We start from the raw sequence: 22,515 nt of genomic DNA on the forward strand, positions 1-22,515 counted from the left end.
ATAGACACCCTAGCATCCCCAACTACTTTTATAAGGGCATAAACTCTGTCAGTCAATCAGACAACATGCAAGAAAACTATATACCTCATTTATTTGAATTTGACATATAATTTGATATCTTTTTTGCAATTAATTGTATATCATATATATGCTAAGCAAGTATATTATATAATACAATTTATATTATTTATTTCAATATGATCAATCTATTTCATAACATAGTTAAATCAGGGAAAAAAACTTGCAATAACATATTAGATGACAAACATCAATACATTAAATTTAGAAGCAACAATAATATAAACATAGTTTAGAACATAACACAATAGGAATTACAGCTAAAACTGGTGGAAAAACAGATGGTCCCGGGTGCGTCGATTTTTCTGTCTTTATTAGTGACAACTTTTCGACGAACCTTAAAACCGATGGTTCAAAATGTTAACTGGCAGACATGCTCATTGGTTATTAACAAATTAAAGTTGGAAATTTGTCGGAGAGGCTTTTTTATACCAAACTGCGATAATTTTTTTTTTTACTTTTGATTTCCCTAGCACGCGCTTTGCACCAGAGTAGACTGGAGGCCTTTCATTCCATTTTCGGCAGAGTCCATCATTTCTCTAATTCTTAAAATCATAGATAAATTGGATTCCACTATCCCCCTTTTTTTTTCAACCTTTAGATTTAATGTACTTTAGTTTAATATTTTGGAAAAATATGAAAATGTGATTTGCTTTTCTAGAATTTTGATCACGTATCTCGTTGTCACAGGCATATGACTCAGCTCTTAGGTATTTCCATATCTACAATCTAAAATTTAAAGGGTAATTGCATGCTTAGCACACAATTCTTATGTATTTATGTATCTCACACCTAAAATTTTATATTTACGTACATGACAATTTGGAGTTTTAAACCTATGCATTATAAGTTAAATTTAAATTTTAGAAAGCGACAATAGTGCTATTGTGATTTGATATTGAAAGTATTGAGTGCTATGATTGTAAAGATGAAAGTTTAGGTTCGAAATATGTAAATACATAAGAATTGTGTTCTATGTATGTAAATTCCCCTTTTATAGGAAAATTTACATATCTAGCACACAATTCTTACATATTTATGTAACAAACACTATTGAACAAGTGACAAAAGATGTACTTGAAGAATCAAATGAAAAAGTTTTTATAAATTAAAATAGTTGGTAGTAAAATAATAATGTGCAAGAAAATATAAAATATAAAAATTTATGTTATAAAAATTGGTTTAAATGTAAAAGCTTAGAAAACTGAGAAAAATATAAAATGAACCGTAGGGACTTTAAGAGAACAATTTATTACGAAAATTCTATTTTTAGTGATCTTTATAATATATTAGATACTAAAGAGAGTGAAAAATATATATGTATAAACAAGCCAAATAAAGAGAAAAGAAAAGTGAAAATTTAACTCAAGTAAAGTGTAATAAGATGAAAATCAAAAAATGCATTTCTTAAAAAAAGATATTCAACATAGATGGGTGAGTTATTTTGACAAACATTTTAATGAAATTTTTGAAATACGATCGACGTTAGTGATTTTAATATCATTAATAATAATAAAATATTTCATTTTTACCGTAGCATTAGTAAAAAAAATAGTTGAGGAGGTTTTAAAGAAAACCAAGCATAGAAAGTCTGTAGGACCTAATAATATCCCAAATAAAGTGTGGAAATATATAGGATATTTGAGAGTTTTTTGGTTTATTAAACTCTTTAATATTATTTTAAATACTAAAAAGATGCCTGGAGGAATAGTATTTTGGTCCTCATTTTTAAGAATAAAGGTGATGCACAAAAGTGTACAAAGTATAGAGGAATTAAATTGATGTGTCATATTTTAAAATTATGGGAGAGGATAATTAAACATAGGTTAAATGTATTACAAAGTTTTCTCATAATCAATTTGGATTTATGTCAAGCAAGTCTACTATGGAAGCTATAAATTTATTGAGAAATTTGATGGAGAAATTCAGAGAGAATAAAGACAATCTACTTATGATTTTTATTGAGTTAGAAAAATCTTACGATAAGATTCCAAGAGATATCCTTTGGAGAGTTCTAGAGAAAAACGGTGTTGATATGACATATACTCAAGTCGTTAAAGATATGTATACTAAAGTTATTACTTGTGTTCGAATAAAAGAAGGATTGACCAAATATTTTTCTATTTTAGTTGGATTACATCAGCGATCGACCTTATTTAAAGGAGGATGTACATTGGTGTATGCTTTTCGCTGATGATAGCCTTCTCGTGGATAAGACTAGAGAAAAAAATTTAGGAAAAACTTGAATTATGGAGGTCTACTTTGGAATCTAAAGGCAGAACTAAAACTGAATACATGGAATGTAATTTTGGTAGTAGTAGCTCTAGTGACATATTTGTAACTATGGATGATCAAATTATTAAAAGGTGTGAACGCTTTAGATATCTCGGGTTTATTGTTCAAAGTGATGGTGATATAGATCGAGATGTTATTAGTAGAATTAGTAGAATTCAAGTTAAGTTGGTTGGTTGAAGTGGAGGAATGCTTCAGGCCTATTGTGTGATATAAAAGTATCGCTTAGGCTAAAAGGAAAAACTTAAAAGATGGTGGTGAGACTTGCAATGCTCTATGTCGATGAATGTTGGCCTTTAAAAGTGAAGATAAAACTAAGTTATGTGTTGTCGAGATGAGAATGCTCATGTGGGTGAGTGGTTTTACACTTAGAGACAAAATGCGGAATGAATATATCTGTGATAGGGTTAGTGTAGCTCTAGTGGGCTCTAGTTGTGGACAAAATTAGAGAGTCATCATAGATTGTTTGGTCACATTAAACATCAACCATCTGATGGTCCTATTAGGAGAGTGTTTTATATTCGACTTATGCTTAGAAAGGCAGAAATAAACCTAGAAAAACTTGGGCATATTGTATAAAAAATGATATCAATTTATTAGAATTAAATGAAAATATGACATTCAATAGGACGCAATGGAGAAAAAGGATTCATCTAACCGACCCCACTAAATGGGATAAAAGTTTGTTGTTGTTGTTGTTGTACACCTAAATTTCATATTTACATACATCATACTTTGGTGTTTTAAATCAATGCATGAAAATGTGTGTTTCACTTCAAAAAATGATAAAACTGCTACTTCTGATTTTATATTGAATTTTTGAGTGTTGTGTGTATAGATATGAAAATTTAGGTTTGAGATATGTAAATGCATAAGAAATGTGTTCTATGTGTGTAAATTCCTCTTTTAAAGGTAAATGTACATACCTAGCACACAATTCTTATATATTTATGTATCTAGATCACACCTAAACTTTCATATTTACACATACATCACACTACGGTGCTTTAAATTAATGCATGAAAATGTGTATTTCACATTTAAAAAAGTGATAATAATGCTATGTTTGAATTGATATTGAGGTTTTGAGTGACATGTCTAGAAATATGAAATTTGGGTTTGAAATATGTAAATGCATAAGAATTATGTTGTAAATTCTCCGTTTAAAGGGAGATTTACATATCTAGCACACAATTCTTATATATTTATGAATCTCACACCTAAACTTTCATACTTATACACATCACACTTTGGTGCTTTCATTCAATGCATGAAAATGTGTATTTCACTTTTAAAAAGTAATAATTAGAATATCAAGTGATAAATATAATCTCCACTTAAAACATATAAAAGGAATATATATGCATCAACATGGAAGCCTATAAAGTAGCTATTTTCGGACAAATCCTCACTAAAGATTCTCTACTTAAGCAAGTGATAGATATAGTTTTTTTCTTATGCCAAAATTTTAAAAAATGTATATAAGCTTCAAGGATTACATAATTATTGTCCATTCAAAAGTTTTAGACAGTATAATATCAAATCTACTCCATTTTAGCTTAAGGTGTAATAACGGGGTACTATAGCTTGAATGATTAATTCAAACATAGAATTCCATTATTACACCAAATCTTAAGATTAAATATAAATTTAAAGATAAATTAAAGGCTTAATACTCTTTAAGGGGCAAATCCTCAATGACATTATCAGTTGTTACACAAAAAATTGAACAATATAAGTAATCACACCAAGTGTTATAATCTGATTAACACAACAAAATACTGTTCCAAAATATCTCAAAATGTGTACTAGAAAGCTAATGAGTGGCGCATTGTTCTTTAATAATCAATGGTATTTAATAAAATGCTTAAATTCAAAGAATGATGTTAAAGTTTTCCTCACAAATCATTAAGACTCCTAAAAAATAAATAAAACTCCATATAAGGGACAACTAGATATTATTGTAGACAAAGAACATAAGAATGTGAACCACAATCATTCCATCTATTCATCAAATTATTTTTCTAGAAGAAGCCTCATTAAGCATGGCTACACAAAAAGAATAAGCTACATATAGCATTCGATCTCATCTACAACCACTTCTCTCTCCAACGTGCAGTAGTATAATAGTGCTTTTTTTATTCGATATTGAGGTTTTGAATGCTATGTGTGTAAATATGAAAGTTTAGGTTTAAGATACGTAAATGCATAAGAATTGTGTTCTAAGGATGTAAATTACCCTTTTAAAGGAGAATATACATACCCAACACACAATTCTTATACATTTATGTATCTAAACACCTAAACTATCATCGTTACATGTATCACACTGGTGCTTTAAATCAATACATGAAAATATGTAGTATGTAAGTCTCTTAGCCATTTGGTTTATATATGAAAAAATTTTAGTATTTCTAGGCAGTAGTTGCATTTTATGAAATTTTTATCAAATATATAGGCTACCTATGGATATTCGCATAGTAAAGTAATGGATGTACAATAGACTATATTTGGATAAAAAAGAGCTCACTAAGGAGTTTTTGAACAATGTTAAGACCGTGCAAACGGCCATCTCAACATCGACTTACATATAAATGTAAGTTTTGGTATTCATATTCGAAACACAAAAATCAAGTATACTTAAGGCCTAACGAAGTCAAATATGATTTATACCATCGAAGATTTCAACCAAATTATTAATTTTGAGCTTCTCATGGTGACATTAAGCTTTATATTTACACTAAGCTAATCATTCAATTAGTTTTACGCCTTCAACGAGCATTGATCCTCCACCTAAATTTGACACAAGTAGATTTGTAGAACTTATCTTTGACAAAACAACACCTTATTATCAGAGTCAAGTGGAGGAAAAATCATCAAACTAAGAAGCTCAGATGTTTTATGAATTACTGAATGCGACACAAATACCATTCTGCGAATGTTGTAAATCCTGTTATGAGTTATTTTAGCTCTCAAAATAGTGAAAATTAAAATAGAATTTTAAATATCACGAGAACTTCAATTAGGTGGCAAGATTACTAAAAAAGACAAATCCTAACAAAAATTTAGTTCCACAAAACTCATACAGAACGAAAAACTATTCTCTAAGTTAGGTTTATAAAACAAGATTGATTATTGAGTTAATGGATGCATATTACTTTGTAAGGCCGATGCAACGACAAACTGGTGCAGATTTTACAAGTCTCTTATATTCAAACATCATAATTAACAAAAGACGAAGAAAAATTTTAATACAAGTGTCTCTTTTATTTACCACGTACTCCACGTCTTCAAAAATTATTTGTTTCTACACGTAATGTTTCGCATATGAGTTGACATCATAGCAGATTATATAAAATCAGTTAAATGAGTCATCCCGCAAATAGAGAAGTATGAAAACATTTTGATCATACATATCTAGAATTTTATAAGGATACACATAATATTAAACTTGGCTTGTGTGTTGATGGGTTCACACTGTACAATCAAACCGTCTCACCCAACTCTTGTTAATCAGTAATCATTACTCTATAAATCTTCCATTTAAGATGTGTATGCTAATTCCGTTCTTGTTTCTAACATTTATTTCTCTATATTTCAATACACATGAAAACTAATGTATATTTACATCCGCTAATAGATGAGCTGTAAATTCTCCAGAAAACAGGTGTCATTACATATGAATTTTTTATGAAATAACTTCTTAATGAAAGCAGCTTTAATGTAGACAATAAAGAATTTTTCAACGCATGGAATATCATCCAAATGGAACGCTGCGATGAAGTTAGTTTGTCCATATTGTATGAATTTGTTAAAAACATGTACGCCTCAACATTACAGAAAAATTTATGGTTTAACTGTCATCGTATTTTTTAGCATGATGATCACCCTTTCAAGAGAAACAAAAATGCATTTAGATGAAAAAAATTTGTAAATCAAAGATATCTCCAAAATTAGATGAGAATGATTTGTTCATTGTTAGTGGTATTCAAAAGTTTACTAATTGACATGAATTATCTTCAAATCATCCACCTAATTTTGGTTATAATTATGACAGGACAAAAAGATTCATTTTTTGTGGTTAGTTTTACCAGAAGACAAATATGATTAGACACAATCTTGATATCATGCACATAAGAAAATTTTGTTTAATAATATTTTCAACACTATGATGGATGTTAAGGGAAAAACTAAAAATAATAAGTATATCAGATAAAATTTGAAGAAAATTTATAGATGACAGGATTTAGAAACTCAAGGCATTATTGTTGGTAAATTTATTAGCCCTATAGCAAAATATTATCATACTTTAATTCAAAGAAAAATAATTTATGAGTAGCTACAGTCATTAAAATTTTATGGCAGTTATACTTCAAATTCAAGTTGCTTTAATCTGGGAGCACGAAATGTATTTGGAATAAAAAGTCAAGATTGTCATATTTTCTTGTAAAATTTGATGTCAATTGCATATAATTGTTTTCCGAATAAAATAATTAATTCATTGAATGAAATCACTGTATTCTTTGATGATTTTGTGTAGCTTGTTTAAAACTTGATATGTTGCAACAATGAGAAGCAAATATTTCAATAATATTGTGCAAGCTCAAAAGAATATTTTTCACCTAAGTTTTTCGACTTGATAGAGCATATACACGTACATCAACCATACGAGGCAATAGTATGTGGTCAAGTATAGTATTACTAGGTGTATCTGTTTGAGAGGTAATAAACCATGTACAAGAGGTTTATTTAAAAATATTATCAAATTGTACTAAATAACTATATTGTAATTTTTTTAATAAACTCAAGAGCTATGAAAAATAAATTTGAACTAGAAGGCTCAATGTACAAGGAATATTAATTACATAAGACTATTAGTTTCTACTCCTATTTTGGTAAACAAGCACACAACAATGTGTCAGTAGGCATGGTGCCTCCCTCTATGATTTTTGTTTTCCGACTGTTAGGTAAATAAAGCATTAGGAAAATACACATCATGTTATCTCAATGATCAAAATTTTTTTAACAGTCATTTTTATATTTTTCTCAATTGCAAAAAAATTCAGTCCTATCATAAGTGAGACATGTTATTTATTAATAATTTTTCACTTTGTTAGTCAAATATAATTTCCACTTGATTCATAAATCAACAAAAAGAGCAAGACTTCTTCCGATAGTTTTTAGCACACGTAAGCTATATTCATCTCACACATTTATAGTTACATATTTTGAAGCAACAACAACAACAAAGCCTTAATCCCACTACGTGGGGACATTTTAAGCAAACAAAAAAAATATGATTATTTATGAATTCATGGATTCATGATTGGAACAATAGAGTAACAAATCTGGACTTAGTGGATCCTGTTTGGAGTTCTTCGTGCATCGTAAAAATTTGAAAATTTTATGATATTAATGGCTACAGCTTTAATACAAGATCCTGGTAAGAAGAAAAAAATAATTTTAGTTTTTGTATTAAAGCAGATAATAATAATTCTGATAACAATAGATTATTACAGAATTCTCGAATAAGTTTTTCAATTAAAATATTTCTCTTACATCAAGAGAAGTGCATTTCAGTTTAATAGTGTTGATTTAATCATGTTTTTAATCATGGAACAAGGGTAAAAAAAAATATAATATCATCAAGGTTTAAGTGAAGAGAAGATATGTCAAATTTGATCATTTCATTCTAGCAAGATGAGCGAGTCGGTATATTAAATTTGATATCCCAACAGAGCAAGAGATAAAGTTGATTCGGTAGTAGTTATCACGAGTATACTAAAAACGAATATTGATATTCAGAATACTATTAAACTCGCTTATCAATAATAAGAAATGAAAGATTTTTGCATTCCATTTGATTCTATTCATGAAGAGATAAGGTAGATGATATTAGTGGCACACACGAAGAAATTATTGTTAATGATTATGACTCTGGCAATGCTTTAGATGAGCACTTTTTATGTTAACCCTCTAATCCTCTAGTCACTCATCAGACAATGCAGAATAAGATGTGTATGTTATTAAACATCTATTATTATTGAATGTTTCATCTTTTATTTATTGTTTCGTCTTCTATTTCTAGCTGTGTTTTTTGTTTACTGTTTAAACTTTTGTTTTTAGTCGGTAGTTTGTAAATTGCATTTAAAATTTTGTCCATACTTTCACTTGACATCATTACTTACATTTTTAGTAATGATAGTTAGTAAATTGCACTTTATAGTTTCGTATTCTATTTAGTGTTGTGATTTTAGTATCGGTAGTATTTATATTTCACTTTACATTTTAATCATACTTCTGTTTAATATTGTGTACTAATTAATTCTTATTTTCTTAATTTAGATGGCTTTTAGAGGCGGTGATGTTCTCCCTCCATGCGAGAGACACTATCACAATTATGTCAGAGTAAGGAAGTGGTAAGACGACGATGCAAGCACCATTTTGTCCTATGCTCAATTCCCCAATAGCATTTTTCATTTAGTTTCAACTTTTCTTGCTTACCCATGGTTCCTAAGAGCGCAAAGGCATCAACAACAACAAGAACTGTAAATAAACTAAAGCACCTGATGAACAAATCAAACTCAGCTTGATTTGGTGTCAACAACAATCTCCATTCCCTCCGCTCCCTTCCTACAGATCTTCATCCAGGCACCGCACTTCCGCCACACACCCCTGTCTTATGCCCCCTCTCCTCCTAACATAGCATCATTGCCGCCTACTACTATTACAGGTCCTAATAATGTGGCAAGTATTGCTACTATTGTCGATCGATATGTGTTAAGCGACACGAGTGGCATGCTGGAGTATGCTCGGCATACGTAAGTTTTTGAATTTACAGCACAAAGCAATTCTAATTAACTGCAAATTTATGTTTATAAAACTAACTATATATTATCCATACTTTAAGGGATATCATATGATGCTCCATATCTATAATGGAAAGAACCCGATAAAAATCCGAGATATGAGATTCAGAGAGTTTGGGGTAACAAAAGACATTAATCCTAAGTTTTTATATAATTTTATCCATCTAATATATTTATATGCATTTTGCAAAAGCAGTTCTTCTGACGCCTCGAGCATGATACACACATTCGGAGGCATATCAAGTCTAAAAAGGGGATCGTGTTCGCAACATGTATGGTGAGAAACAGAAGAAGTATCAGCGCCCTTAATGGCTCGGGGAGATGTACAATGTTTTGCTCAGAGCTTGGGATACTATAAACAATCTCAAAAAGAGTCAACTAGCAAAAGAAAATTTGTGTTCTGATTTTGAGGGAATGGGCAACTCCAACCATACTGGTGGGGCGCTCCAACATACAGAGTGCAACAAAATGATAAAAGTTAATTTATGCATTAAATCTTAGTGTAAAACAATTATTTAACGACTATTATCTTATCTTAGCAAAGTTTGAAGTTGGGATGAGAGCTCACTGCTGCGGAACTACATGTGCAATCATGTGGGTTGATAACAAATCTAAAACACCACATGAAAGTGACGAGTAATTGTTATATAATTTTTAAATATTCTTAAATTTAATTTTGCCTCTATTTTTTATATTTTTTTTAGGAAACTTTTAAACAGCTGAAGAAAATGTGGACTCGACCCACAGGACTTACGATCCCGTGTTATGATCAGCCTACGAGTTATGTGGAGAGACTCTTACGGGCAAGATGAAATGGTTTATGGAATGGATTCACAGGCACAAGCAAACAACGCACATCGCTCCTTTATCACAATTCAATGCATCTACTTCTACTGCCTAGGAGGATGAGCTTTGTAGACAGATTTATGCATTCAGTGTTGATATAAAGACCCGATTTACCGCTAATCTCATTGAGATGAAGTTTGAATTGGAGGTTAAAAATGAAAATGGAAATAGATGCATTGTAACGCCAAAAATACTGGATAGGGAAATAGCCAGTATATGAAGGATTTCGAGGAGTATGACTAGGAGACGAAGGATGATTATGACTATTCTATTTCTTTTTTAATGAGACATGAATGTTTTTCTTATATATAAATTATTTCAATCTTTGTTTAATGAATTGTGATTATTTATATTTTCAATTGTTGAGCTAATTCATATAATTTTAGTTTAATATCTATTTGGATAAGTAAATTAGATTCTACGATATACATTGGATTTGTTTATGTGAAGCAATAGCAGATGTGAAAATTGTAATGATAGAAAGAATGTTTTTTTTGATGCACAATGTTTCAACAGCCTTGTGATGGGCTATCAATACACAGAAAATCAATGAGGAAAATCATTTGATTAATTAACCAACAATTAGCAGACGTTTAACCGGCGGTTGTCCTTTGGCATGCATTGACGGTTGTTCTTTTGAGATGCACCAACAAGTGGTACCCATTAGTAATTCATTGAACCATAAAAGCCAATGAAAATACTGTCGGACCGTGGATTTCGACCAAACAGTAAAGCAACGCCCGACTTGCCATCGAAAAAACGTCGATGTTTATCAACCAACGGTTTTTAATAATTTCAAACAATTTTTTTATCGTTAAAAATAGACTGAATTCTTGTAGTGTAAGTGTTCATCTCAAATCAGTTGGTTTTTCCTACAATTTAGGGCTCATTTTGGTTCTGAAAATTTGGAAACAGCGGTGTGGCGGTGTTTGTAAATAAGTTATGTTAAAACGGCGGCGTTTAAAAACTTCGCATCCATTTTACCATACAGCCCTCTCTCGTGTTTCTTCTGCCTCTCTCGACCCCGTGGCTCCCTCTCTCATGTTTATTCAGCCCTAACTACATTTCTCGATCGCTCTCGCAAAGTTTTTTACTCGCTGTGTAGGTATCTCTCTCGTTTCTCTCTTGCACCTCTCTCGCGCATCTCAAGCGGATCTCTCCGGTGGTAACTTGTCTTTCTCCTCTCTTTTCACTCTGGTCTCTGGTTATTGTGCACGGTAGTAAATAATGTACTCATTTTCGATGGAATGGCTTTTTCTCTTTGTGATTTGTGGCTTTCTAATTTGCGTTATGTAGAATTTTGTGAGAATTTTTTGAATTGATCTCATTTCGAAGCAGAGCTTTCTCATTTTCATCTCTGATTATTGCGAGAATTTTGTGGATTTTGTGAGTTTTGTGATTTGTATGATTCTGTGGAACTGTGTTTCGGGTGCCCTGTATGCATATAGCATTGTTTCAGGTGCCCTGTATGTAGATAGCATTGTTTCAGGGACCCTGTATGTCACTGCAATGAAAAATGGATGAAAGAAGGAGCTTGATTTGTAGATAGCACCACTTCGGCGCCCTGTATGTCACTGCCTCAATTGAGAAATATGAATTGTTCCAAGCAGCTTTTTATGGATGCCCTGTATGTAGCCAGTGAGAATTAGAAAAATGTGGGTTCCCTATAAGTAATTATCTCAAATAAAAGAGAGTGTTTGATTTATGGACATCAATGTTTCGGATGACCATATGTAATTGCCTCAAATGAAAAATATGGAATGGGGTTCCACCATTATCTTTGATGTTCGTGTGAGAATTTGAAAAATTGATGAAAGAGGGTGTTAATTTTGGTTGTATTTGTCAGGAGGTGGTGAGGTGTTGTGGGAAAAGGTGACGTGAAGGTGGTGGAATGATGTGGTGTGCTATTGATGTTGGTGGTTGGCGGCTGGCGGCGTTGAGGTGATTGGTGTGTGGTTTGACGAAGGTGGTGCGGTGTGTGTTGGTTATGCGATAGTGCAATGGTGGTTAGTTTGTGGCTGGTGTGTGGAGGTGTGTGGTTGGTGTGTGGTGGTGGTGTCGTTGTGGAGGTGTGTGGTTGGTGTGTGTTGGAGGTGTGTGGTTGTGGAGGTGGTGGTTGGTGTGTGGTGGAGGTGTGTGGTTGGTGTGTGGTGCAAGTGTGTGGTAGTGTTTGTGTGGAGGTGGTGGTTAGTGTGTGGTTGCATTTGTGTGGAGGTGTTGGTATGTGAAAGTGGTGGTGGTGGTGGCGGTGGTGGGGTGGTGTGGAGGTGGTGGTGTCTGTGTGGAGGTGGTGTGGTATGGTGTCCGGTGGTATCTATCTGGTGATGTCTGTGTGGAGGTGGTGGTTAGTGTGTGGATGTGTTTGTATAGAGGTGTTGGTGTGTGTGGAGGTGATGGTGTCTTGATGTGAAGGTGTTGGTGTGGCGGTGTTGGTGTGGAGCTGTTGTGTCTGGGTGGTGTGTGGTGGTATCTTTGTGGTGGTGTCTGGAAGTGAGGACGTTGGTGTGGAGGTGCTATGTCTGGGTGGTGTGTGGTGATGTCTGGGTGGTGGTGGTTGGAGGTGAAGGTGTTGGTATGGGTGTGCGGTTGTGGAACTGGTGGTTAGTGTGTTGTATTTGTGTGGAGGTGTTGGTGTGTGGAGATGGTGGTGGTAATGTGGTGAATGTGTTGGTGTCATTATGTATTGGAGTGTGAAGGTGTTGGTGTGGAGGTTGTGATGTCTGCTGGTGTATGGTGGTGTCTGTGTAGAGGTGTTGATGTGTGATTGTGAAGGTGGTGTCAGTGTGTGATTGTGGTTGTTGGTGTGTGAAGACGTTGGTGTGTGGAGCTAGTGGTGATGTTTGTGTCTTGATGTGCTGGTGTGTGGAGGTGTTGATGTGGGCATGGTGTCTGTGTGGTTGGTATGTGGAGGTGGTAGTGTTTGTGTGGAGGCGGTAGTGTTTGTGTGGAGTTGGTGGTGTCTGGTTGTGAAGGTGGTGGTTAGTGTGTGGTTGTGTTTGTTTGGGGATGTTGGTGTGTGGAGGTGTTGATGGTAGTATGGTGGATGTGTTGGTGTCTTGATGTGCTGGTGTGTTGAGGTGCTGGCACTAGTGATGGCATTGCGGCATTCTATTTTTCTTTAATTTGCGATATTGTGGTATTCCAATTTATGTTAATTAGTTTTTTTTTCATGCTAGTAATACAATGGTTAAGACAAAAGAAATCGATTCATCCGCAATGTGGGATATAGAGAATTAATATTTTGCGATATTTGTCTCAATGAGGTCGATCTGGGAAATATACCGACAACTTATTTTAACAAGAAAGGTTAACAATATTATTAAAAAATTTAAGAAAAATACAGAAAGAGAGTATGATAGGAGGTAGTTAGAAAAAAATTAAGATCAGCTAAAGAAGGAATGAATAATCTAAAAAGAAATTAAAACGAAGAATAATGGGCAATTAATGCTTCTGAGTGGTCACCAAAGAGACTTGCAGTGAATATCTTTTAAATGTCCTCAATTTTTGTAAATTTTTAAGTTGTTTTTAAAATCAACTACATGTTATATGAATTTGTAGGTGGTGTCTACTGCAAAAAAAAAATTAAATGCAATAAAATCGATCCCGAGTTGGAGAAGAAGTTGGATCGTATGTCTGGGGGTATTGTGGCAATAGGTAGCAATGCATGTGCCCAAGTGAGATGGGGATTGGTGGCATCCCCAAAAATTTGAGAGTTGACTAAGCAGATAATTCCATTGAAGGTTTCAGCCTGAACCTCTATGAAATTGAGTTCACTAGCCGGTAAAAGCATCCCCGGGTTAGAAATAAAAATAAAGCGGGAGCTGCTTTTCTCAGAAGTCATATCTCACAGTTGGTGGCTTCATGCTCCAATGACCCCGGCACAACATAAGCAACTTCTGTCCAGCATCTAGCAGATTATGAATTATGGATGCAACTTTAAAAATTTCGGAGATGTCGTTGTATTTGTTCCTATGAAGTTGCTTGAAGATTCGATCCGAAGATAATTTTTAATATTAATGTCCGTTGACCGTATGGTGGCTTACCTATGTTATTTTTATGGAGCTGTGGCATTTGAGCACCATTTTCTTTAATTAGATTTTTGTGGGACATTTCTATTTCTTTATGATTTATTCATGGTGCTTTGGATATTTAAAATGTTTTGGACATGTCGTTTTATTTTGAGAGTTTTTCATTCATCGTTATATTTTCTATTTACTTTCGTAATAGTATTCACTTATGTTGTTTTTGTTTATAATCTTATATGATTTTAGCTAATTCAGTAATGTTTATGTGTTAATTACATCACTAACGAAATAAATTGATGCAACTAGAGAAAAATGCAGAATAAGAGTTGCAGCTACCGTATGTTAATGAAAGAATATTATAACTCGAACATAGAGCGCTCCCCTTGTATGACAATATCATATGTTAGTGACAAATGGGTTGGAGAGTTTATAGGCCACCCAATGAGATTTAGCAATATGTTTTGTATGACACAGACGGCATTCACCAATATGTTGAAAGAACTACACAGAAATCATGGACTTTATGGTTCGTCCAGGACGACTTTGCGAGAGGTGTTAGCAATAACCATATACATATTGTCGCAGAATGAAACAATGTGAAGAGCTATGTAGCGATTTCAATGCTTCTAAATGCTTTCCAGATACTTCTCAGTAGGGTTAAATGCACTCGTAAATTTTCCGTCACGAGTCATAAAATCAACAGATCTTATATTCAAACGGACACCGACAAAGATTTCACACAATGGGCAACATATGCTATTTTAAGGTAATTTCTCCTATTTATTACATTCAATTATCATATAAATATCGTAATTACGTAACAATTCATTATCTTTCTAGAATTGTATTAGAACAATTGATTAAACAAACATCGATGCACGTGTTCCAAATAATAAGAAGATTGCATTCATCAGTTGTGGGTCTCCGACGCAGAATGTCATGATGGTATGCGACTTTAACATGTGTTTCACTTTTTTCATGACTGGTAGGGAGGGCAATGCACGGAAAGTTGAATTTTCAAATCTACAACACGGAATAACAAATACAACTTCTCATATTCACCCATAAGTTTGCTTGAGACTGAGCTAGTCGCCTAATATTTTTTTTCTTTAACACAAATTATTCAATTCACATCAAGTAAATACTATTTGACCGATGTCGGGTATCCATTACAACGAAGGTATCTCAAGTATTATCTTGTACTACATACCAAATACCTGATTTTGAGTGAGTCGACAATGTCGCGTGGGGCAAGAAAAAAATGTTCAACAAAAGACATTCATCCTTACGCTGCGTTATTGAGAAGAAATTTGGTATTTGAAGAATGAAATGGGTTATACTTCACGATATGTCTTATTACCCATTTCTCAAACAGGTGCAGATTGTGATTGTCACGATGACTCTTCATAATTATATTCAGCGACATTCTTCCCACAATAACATCAAATTCAATAACATCGAATTATATAGGGCGAATGAAGATCATTAACATATTACTGACGAGGCATATGTGTATCGTCTTGGACAGTCTTTGTCATAAGCCAAAAAAGATGTTACTAAAAACGGAAAAGATGCATTCGAAATGACAGAGTTGAGAAAACGAATTACATTTGTGATAGTTGAAAGTTGATTGAAGTTTATATCATATTATTAATTGTAATAGTTGTTGAAGAGATTCAATATTTATTGTATCAGTATTTCATACAATTCATGTTTATTTCCGTTTTTTGTGTATTTGATATTAATTATTTTAGTTTTTTACGCAATTTGTAAGTGTTTTTTTTCTTTTGCATTTCTTTATTTTTTTAGTGGACTTTGGAGGTCTATGATGAAATGTTTGACCTTATGAGTTCTTTTGGATGGTCTGTTTGTCACTATTATTTTGTGTCACATGTGAAATCTTAATGAAGGCAACCAAGTTCCTCTTTTTTTTTGGGTTAAGGTTTTTGAGATTCTTATAAATTGTTTTATTTGGAGATATGCATATGTGACACGCGAACTTGATATTATATGGGTTAATGGAAATCAAGAACCCTTTTTTTTATACGGTCTGTTGTTCTCTTGTAGTGACAGATTCATTGATTTATATAATGAGTTCTCTGAGTCCTCACAGCTGCATAAAACTATAATTAATTACTTCTATTATCATTTTTTTACTTGTGTTGTCTAATGGGATTTTTTTAAAGCAGTCAAGAAAGATTGGCTCAAAGATTTCTAGTGCCTCCCGAATATTGCACTGCTACTGGACTTCAAAGTTCCCTGCTAACTTTACGTCAACCACATAGAGATAATCCCTATCTTTCTTGACTATGGGATAAACACATAGAGATAAGCTATGGGAGGCAGTTTTATAAATGCCCGCAGATAATCATAAAAAATTGTGACTATTTTTGTGGGCAAATACGCTGGAAGATTTTACCACCGAGAATGATCGAGCATAGAGATATCCTTAAAGGACAGCTAGGGATGTTAAAACAGCTCGTTTACAGCCCTAAAGACGGCTTAGCTTGTGATATAAGTCGCTTACAATTTAAAAATAATATTATCATATTATTAATTGTTATTTTAATAATTTTTTTCTTAATTTTAGCAATCATATTACTCAGTGTTGAGTGATATGTTTTTTCTTTTTTTGTAATGTTTAGCACTGGATTTTTAATTTTAAAGTATAAAATGTATTGATAGGAACATAACCACAATTACTATACAGAGGCAGAATGGTCATTTGTTCAGAAACAGCTGCAACACAGTTGTTTTCAAACTATAAAAAACAAACAGACAGTCAACTTATTCGTAGCAGCTTATTATTAAGTTGTAGCTACCCCAAACAAACCCTTAATACCTATAATAGCAAAACATATATTAGTTTTCAATCATATTATTTAAATATTTAATTAGTCTTTTATAAAATTATATTATTTTAATTATTAGTTGATTTTAAGTATACATATTACTTTAACTAGACTATAGATATTATGACTTATCAATATATACAACTTGCACATAATTTTTCCTTCACTTTGTGTTCTTTATTTAATTGAACCTTATTTCATTTACCTCAAAAGATATTTAATATTTTACCAATTATTTTTTCATTTGTTGAAAAATTATTACAACTATATTATTACATTATTATGAATTAGATTCTATATAATTAAATATTCCATTTGTTGACAGGTTATTACAATCATTTATATAAATTTGAGGGTGTTAATTATTAAATTTTATCATTGTAAAAGTTTATTCCATTGAATATAACAATCATATTTTTATTTTGATAATTGATAAAAAAATTTTAAAATTTAATAATGTGTATTTTTTCTATTAACTAATTGAATTGTTATTAGTATTTTATTTCTAATTAAATATTCATCATTATATTATGGTTTTCCAATAAATATTTATTAGGATTAAATGAAAATATGGCACTCAATAGCACACAATGGAGAAGAAGGATTCATGTAGCTAGCCCCACTTAGTGGGTTAAAGGCTTGATGTTGTTGTCATTGTATTATATCAAAATTTTCTTATACATGAATTTCCCTATTATCTAATTTATTTTATTTATATCTATAAATTTTAATAAAATTTACCTTTAAAATTTGGCTTAAATCCCTTCAATCTTGCTCTTGTCTGGCACTTATAAGACTTCCTAGTCAATCAATTCAGCTTATTACTCTCACTCAAATGCATAATATCGTCCTTCTCTTGGATTCACAACTGTGTTTTGTTCCCAACTTAAAAGTTTGATTGCTGCATAAGCATGCACCTGCTCAAGGCCACAGCCACCCTAGCATGATTGTTCATAGGCTCTCAGTTCACACATCAATCTAGTCCCAACTCACACTCAACTCAACTCCTTGTTCCGCTCCCTCGATCGCAAGCCGCTCTTGCTTCACTTACTCTCATTCAATCCTCTTGTCATTCACGGCTCGTGATCTCGTATGTTAAACCCGTCTGCATCCTCTTCCTCCCTCGAGAACTTGATGGCTCGCTTCGCCTCCTAATCATCTCCCTCTCCACCTTACTCTAGTGAGTACAACATTAATAGTTACATGAGTGCCACATCACATTGTCTATTACTTTGACTTAACTCTCCCTTCATCTCTCTCGTTTATCACTATCTCCTCCTAAACAAAACCGACATTATGCCATTCCAATATCCCACGACATTACACATAATCCATGAGTTCAATAACCCTATTTGTTAGTTAAGCATCAAAGATCAATGTTTAAAAGTCAACAACCACTGCATAAATAATACACACATAAATCTATTTTTCTCTGTCTAATACGAGAACAAATGCCTCCCAAATTTATTCTTAAATACACACATTTTATGGTCATAAAACTTAACTCATGATGCAAAGACATTGTTGATATTCATTTATACCATTAAAAAATAACTTCAGATGGAGTTTCATAAATTTTAAATAAACTTTAAAAATTCAAAAAGCATTTAAAGCGGTTATGAATAGAAAGCAGGTAGAAACCTAAATAGAAAGCTCGATTTATCATATAGTTATTTTACCGATCAAAACCACCAACTATGCTATGGATATAATTTGCAATCCATGTTTCAAATTTCAGAGACTTCTTATAACTCTGTCATGTGAAAATCATAAATTTCTTCTCAAGCCAACCAAGTTGTTCATCAATAAGCAAACATTCTATGCATCTGAAGGATTATCAAACAATCTTATATTTGTTAAAATCATGTATGCCTCTAATTTTAATGATTTTGAAAATTAGAAAGTATAAACAGCATTGATCTTACTTCTAAAGGTAGTATATATGCAATACATAATTGTAAGTCACGAAACATCCTAAAGGGCATGGGATATCAAGTCCGACTAAGTCCAATATTTTCATACGAAGAGTTCAATCAACCTCATTCATTGGTGGTAATTTATTTATGCAAAGTTTTTCATAAGGGTTGGGAAAAAAAACCTTTTTATGAGGTTTAGGGATTAATAGGTTTCAATAAGCAGGCAAGTGTAGATAATGCTGCAAAAAAATAATAATAACAGGAATAATAATAATCATAAATAATAATAAATAATAAGTATAATAATAACAACAATAATAATAATAGGATGTCAAACATTAAAAAAAGATGAAAATAATATAGTAATTCATGTTTAGGTCAGGTTATGCGAAGAAAATTCAAATTGCATTGAAGAAAAAGGATCATACCATCAGTCTTAGAGCTGGAACAAAGGATCTTTTGGGTACAGAATTTGTTGTTGAATATCTAGATGGTTTTCTAGTATATGACATGGCTTTGTTGCTTGCCAGAGCTCCATCTTTTCTAGCAGGAGAGCTTCTAGAGATTCCCATTTTTATAGAGTGCAGTGATTCCTCATCATCACCAGAGGACACCATAGAACGCTTACTATAAGAGCTAAAGCAGTCTCTTTCTTGACCATTTGATGAGCTGAGACTTGAACTAGTTGGTGACATTGATTTCCTTCCAAACTTCCGTGATGATACCCTCCCATTTGCAGATGCTGGAGAAGAACATCTTGTATGTGACACTGATCGATCTGATAAAGAAGTTCGCAGGTTTGGAGGTGCCTCGAATGTGAAACCAGGTAGGGTCATTTGCCACCCTTGTACTTTTGGTGAAGCAGGGTTCACACAACCTGCCTTCGCTGGACAGGTCCCTCTTCCTCTGTAGTTTGATAAATGAATGTTAGAACTAGTGCTTGCTCTTCGAACTGTTGGAGTTGAGGACCTTGGAGTAAGTGAGGATTGCTTATTTGGAGGTGTGGAGGACCTACAGGTTGGTGTTCCGGACCTGATTGAAGGAGGTGGACTAGATCGAGGTATGGAAGATGTCCTCCCTCTCATTTGTGTTAAAGTATCATTAGATCGGGGAGATGGACTTAGTCTGCATGGACTAGAACTTGTCTGGTGCCTCTTATCAGCCTATTACAACAAATAACAAATGAGAGCCGTGCAGCACCATGCCAAAGATGATACAGGAACTAAATTTTACCAAGGGGTTAAGGAAATGAATAAAAAAAGGGATAAACTAACCGCTATTCTCGAAGTAATCGATTGGCTTCCTGCCCTACCTCTAGCTGCAGGATTGACCACTTGTGGATACTCATCATCCAATGATGGAAAGAGAGGTGTATCAGGAGGGGTTAACAGCCTATTTATGAATATGAAAATTTCATTACCATCGGATTATGATTACAACTGTTTGGAAAATTGTAGAGTAAGTTAAAAGGAAACAAAGAAGGTGACATATTTGAGGGAAAAGAGTTTCAGTCTCCTTGACAATGTTACTCAGATATACGATAACTAGACAAGAAAAAAAAGCAACTAATATCATGTAACATGAGAATAACTCACCAATCATAGTCATTCTTTTCACCTTCCACATTAAGCAAATCGCTCTCGCCTCTAGCCGGAATGCTGATGCCAAGCTTGAAGTCAGAGAAATGCCTCAACTTTGCTGATAAATTGTGAGAACGTTAAGAAAGGAAAGCTTTCAGATAAGTTGCACTATTAAGCATAAGTCCAAAAAACTTTAAAAAAAAATGCAGGAATGAAACAGTTCAAAAAGGCAGCTAAACGAGGAATTACAAATAGATTCCTCAAAATCATCAGCTGTATGGAGAAGGAATTTATCTTTCTCTTGATTTTGCATTTCATTGAACAGCGCAAGATCATCATCCTTGCTTTTAAAAGTCAATCCACTCTCAAAACTTCTGCACCTCTTGTGACCGTTTTCTCCCATGCATTCCCACCCCTGTGAGTATCTCAGTGTGGATGAAGGTGCCATATTTGACTACGAATTGCTTTCTTCACAGAGATCCCAGCAATTTCATTTCTTCATGAACCAAAGTAATGGTGAAAATATACTGAAAATAGCAATGCCCCCGCTCCCATCTCACAACAGACAGCACATTACTATTCTCCATTTTCTTGGCAGCCTGCAGTTCAACAAAAACAATTTACCATTCCGTGGTACAAGAAACAACAAGTATGCAAAAGCACTGGTACAACACATTTTCGGTACACGGTCAGCGGCCACTAAAATCAGAGGAATGTCTGCTTCTCCCCCAAAAGCAGGTATAAATCTTTGAACTACAAATTGAAACAAACCAAATTGCTCGCATTCTTATACAAGGATAGAGAAACCCATAAATCTAGTACAGATAAAACGGAAGTATGAAAATATAAGAAACAGCCAAAGTATGTCGGACCAATTTACAATAAAACAAAAGCTAAACCAGCTGAACTCGAGTGATAACACATTGTAACCACATTCAATGCCAACCACCTCTCCACCCCACAAGCCCAAGAGAAAACCCTCCTCACCTTTCCCGAACCCACTTTGCCTAGGGTTTTCTTTCTCCAAATTGCAGCCAAGCCGCTCCCTCCCATCGATCAAGACACTCAAGCACCAGTTCCAAATGGCTGAACTTGACCTACTGATGCTGCTCCGAAGCAGATCGGGCAAATACTCCACCGGCCGTGAACGCCTTTACTTCCAGCGATTCCAAAGTCAGAGCAGACTTCGGAAACAAGGAAGCAAGCAAGACAATAATTGACTGTGAAGATGAGGAATGAGGGACAGATAACCAACCTCGTTAGGGCTTCTCGTTCTTTAATGGAGGTTCCTCTGAAGCAAAGTTTCCTCTCTCTCTCTCTCGCTTCGCTCACTCCACTGGAAAAAGTGTATTTCTTTTTGTATATTTTAAATTTAATTACTCTCGTGTCTCTGCTCCCGGAGATTATATTATTACGAAAAGAATATTAAAAATTACATTAATGCCACTGGATAGCTGATAACAGCCATGAAGTGGACTATCGTCAACTTTGGCGGTGTTGGATCTCAATACGTGGGCCCACCGCCACAAGACAAAGATATGGACCGGGCCGGACGAGACCGGCTAAAAAAAAATTGGATCCATACATCCATCTTATATTTTGTACACCTAATACCAAAATTTTAATATTTTGGTATGTAACATTTAAATTTTTAGTATCACTGCTATCATTTTTTAAGTTAAGAGAATATTCCATGTGAAATTCTGGCTCTCAAATTAATGATCATCCAAATATTAATATAAAACCCTTAAATTATAATTATTATAATGATTTATTTTTCGACCGTTCAAAGGTTTTATGTATTAATTGTGTTCCCTATAAAATTTCTTGTATTGCTCTTCAATTGTGTTACATGCTCTTCCTCAACTTTTCGAGATAATATTAAAAAATTATTCATTTTTAGCAATTATTAAAATAAATGTTTTCCTATGCCCAACATTAAACTATATGAAACTAATATAAAACAATTATTTATATTCTCATCATTAAATTATAACGCTTTGTTAATATTAAAAGATTATTCATCATCCCTGCATTGAATTATATGACTTTTTTCT

At 33.3% G+C, this 22,515-nt stretch overlaps 1 protein-coding gene across 3 annotated transcripts in view; it reads right to left on the bottom strand.

Annotated features, from left to right (window-relative positions):
* Positions 1 to 21,810, bottom strand: part of LOC110035613 — a 35,819-nt gene extending 14,009 nt beyond the window's left edge. Inside the window, exons 1-6 of one of the 3 annotated variants that reach the window (XM_020739874.1) lie at positions 21,714 to 21,810; positions 21,133 to 21,211; positions 20,708 to 21,057; positions 20,474 to 20,576; positions 20,153 to 20,270; positions 19,307 to 20,041 (exon numbers count right to left, since the gene is read on the bottom strand). In XM_020739874.1, the coding sequence (XP_020595533.1) occupies positions 19,307 to 20,041; positions 20,153 to 20,270; positions 20,474 to 20,576; positions 20,708 to 20,906 (1,155 nt within the window). In that variant the 5' untranslated portion in view covers positions 20,907 to 21,057; positions 21,133 to 21,211; positions 21,714 to 21,810. Of the gene's footprint in view, positions 1 to 19,306; positions 20,042 to 20,152; positions 20,271 to 20,473; positions 20,577 to 20,707; positions 21,058 to 21,132; positions 21,212 to 21,445; positions 21,610 to 21,713 lie in introns of all 3 variants that reach the window. The other 2 variants (XM_020739872.1, XM_020739873.1) reach the window with 2 other exon arrangements.
* Between the last annotated feature and the right edge of the window lie 705 nt (positions 21,811 to 22,515).

Source organism: Phalaenopsis equestris, unplaced genomic scaffold (assembly GCF_001263595.1).
Source record: "Phalaenopsis equestris unplaced genomic scaffold, ASM126359v1 Scaffold198506, whole genome shotgun sequence".
Taxonomy (NCBI): domain Eukaryota; kingdom Viridiplantae; phylum Streptophyta; class Magnoliopsida; order Asparagales; family Orchidaceae; genus Phalaenopsis; species Phalaenopsis equestris.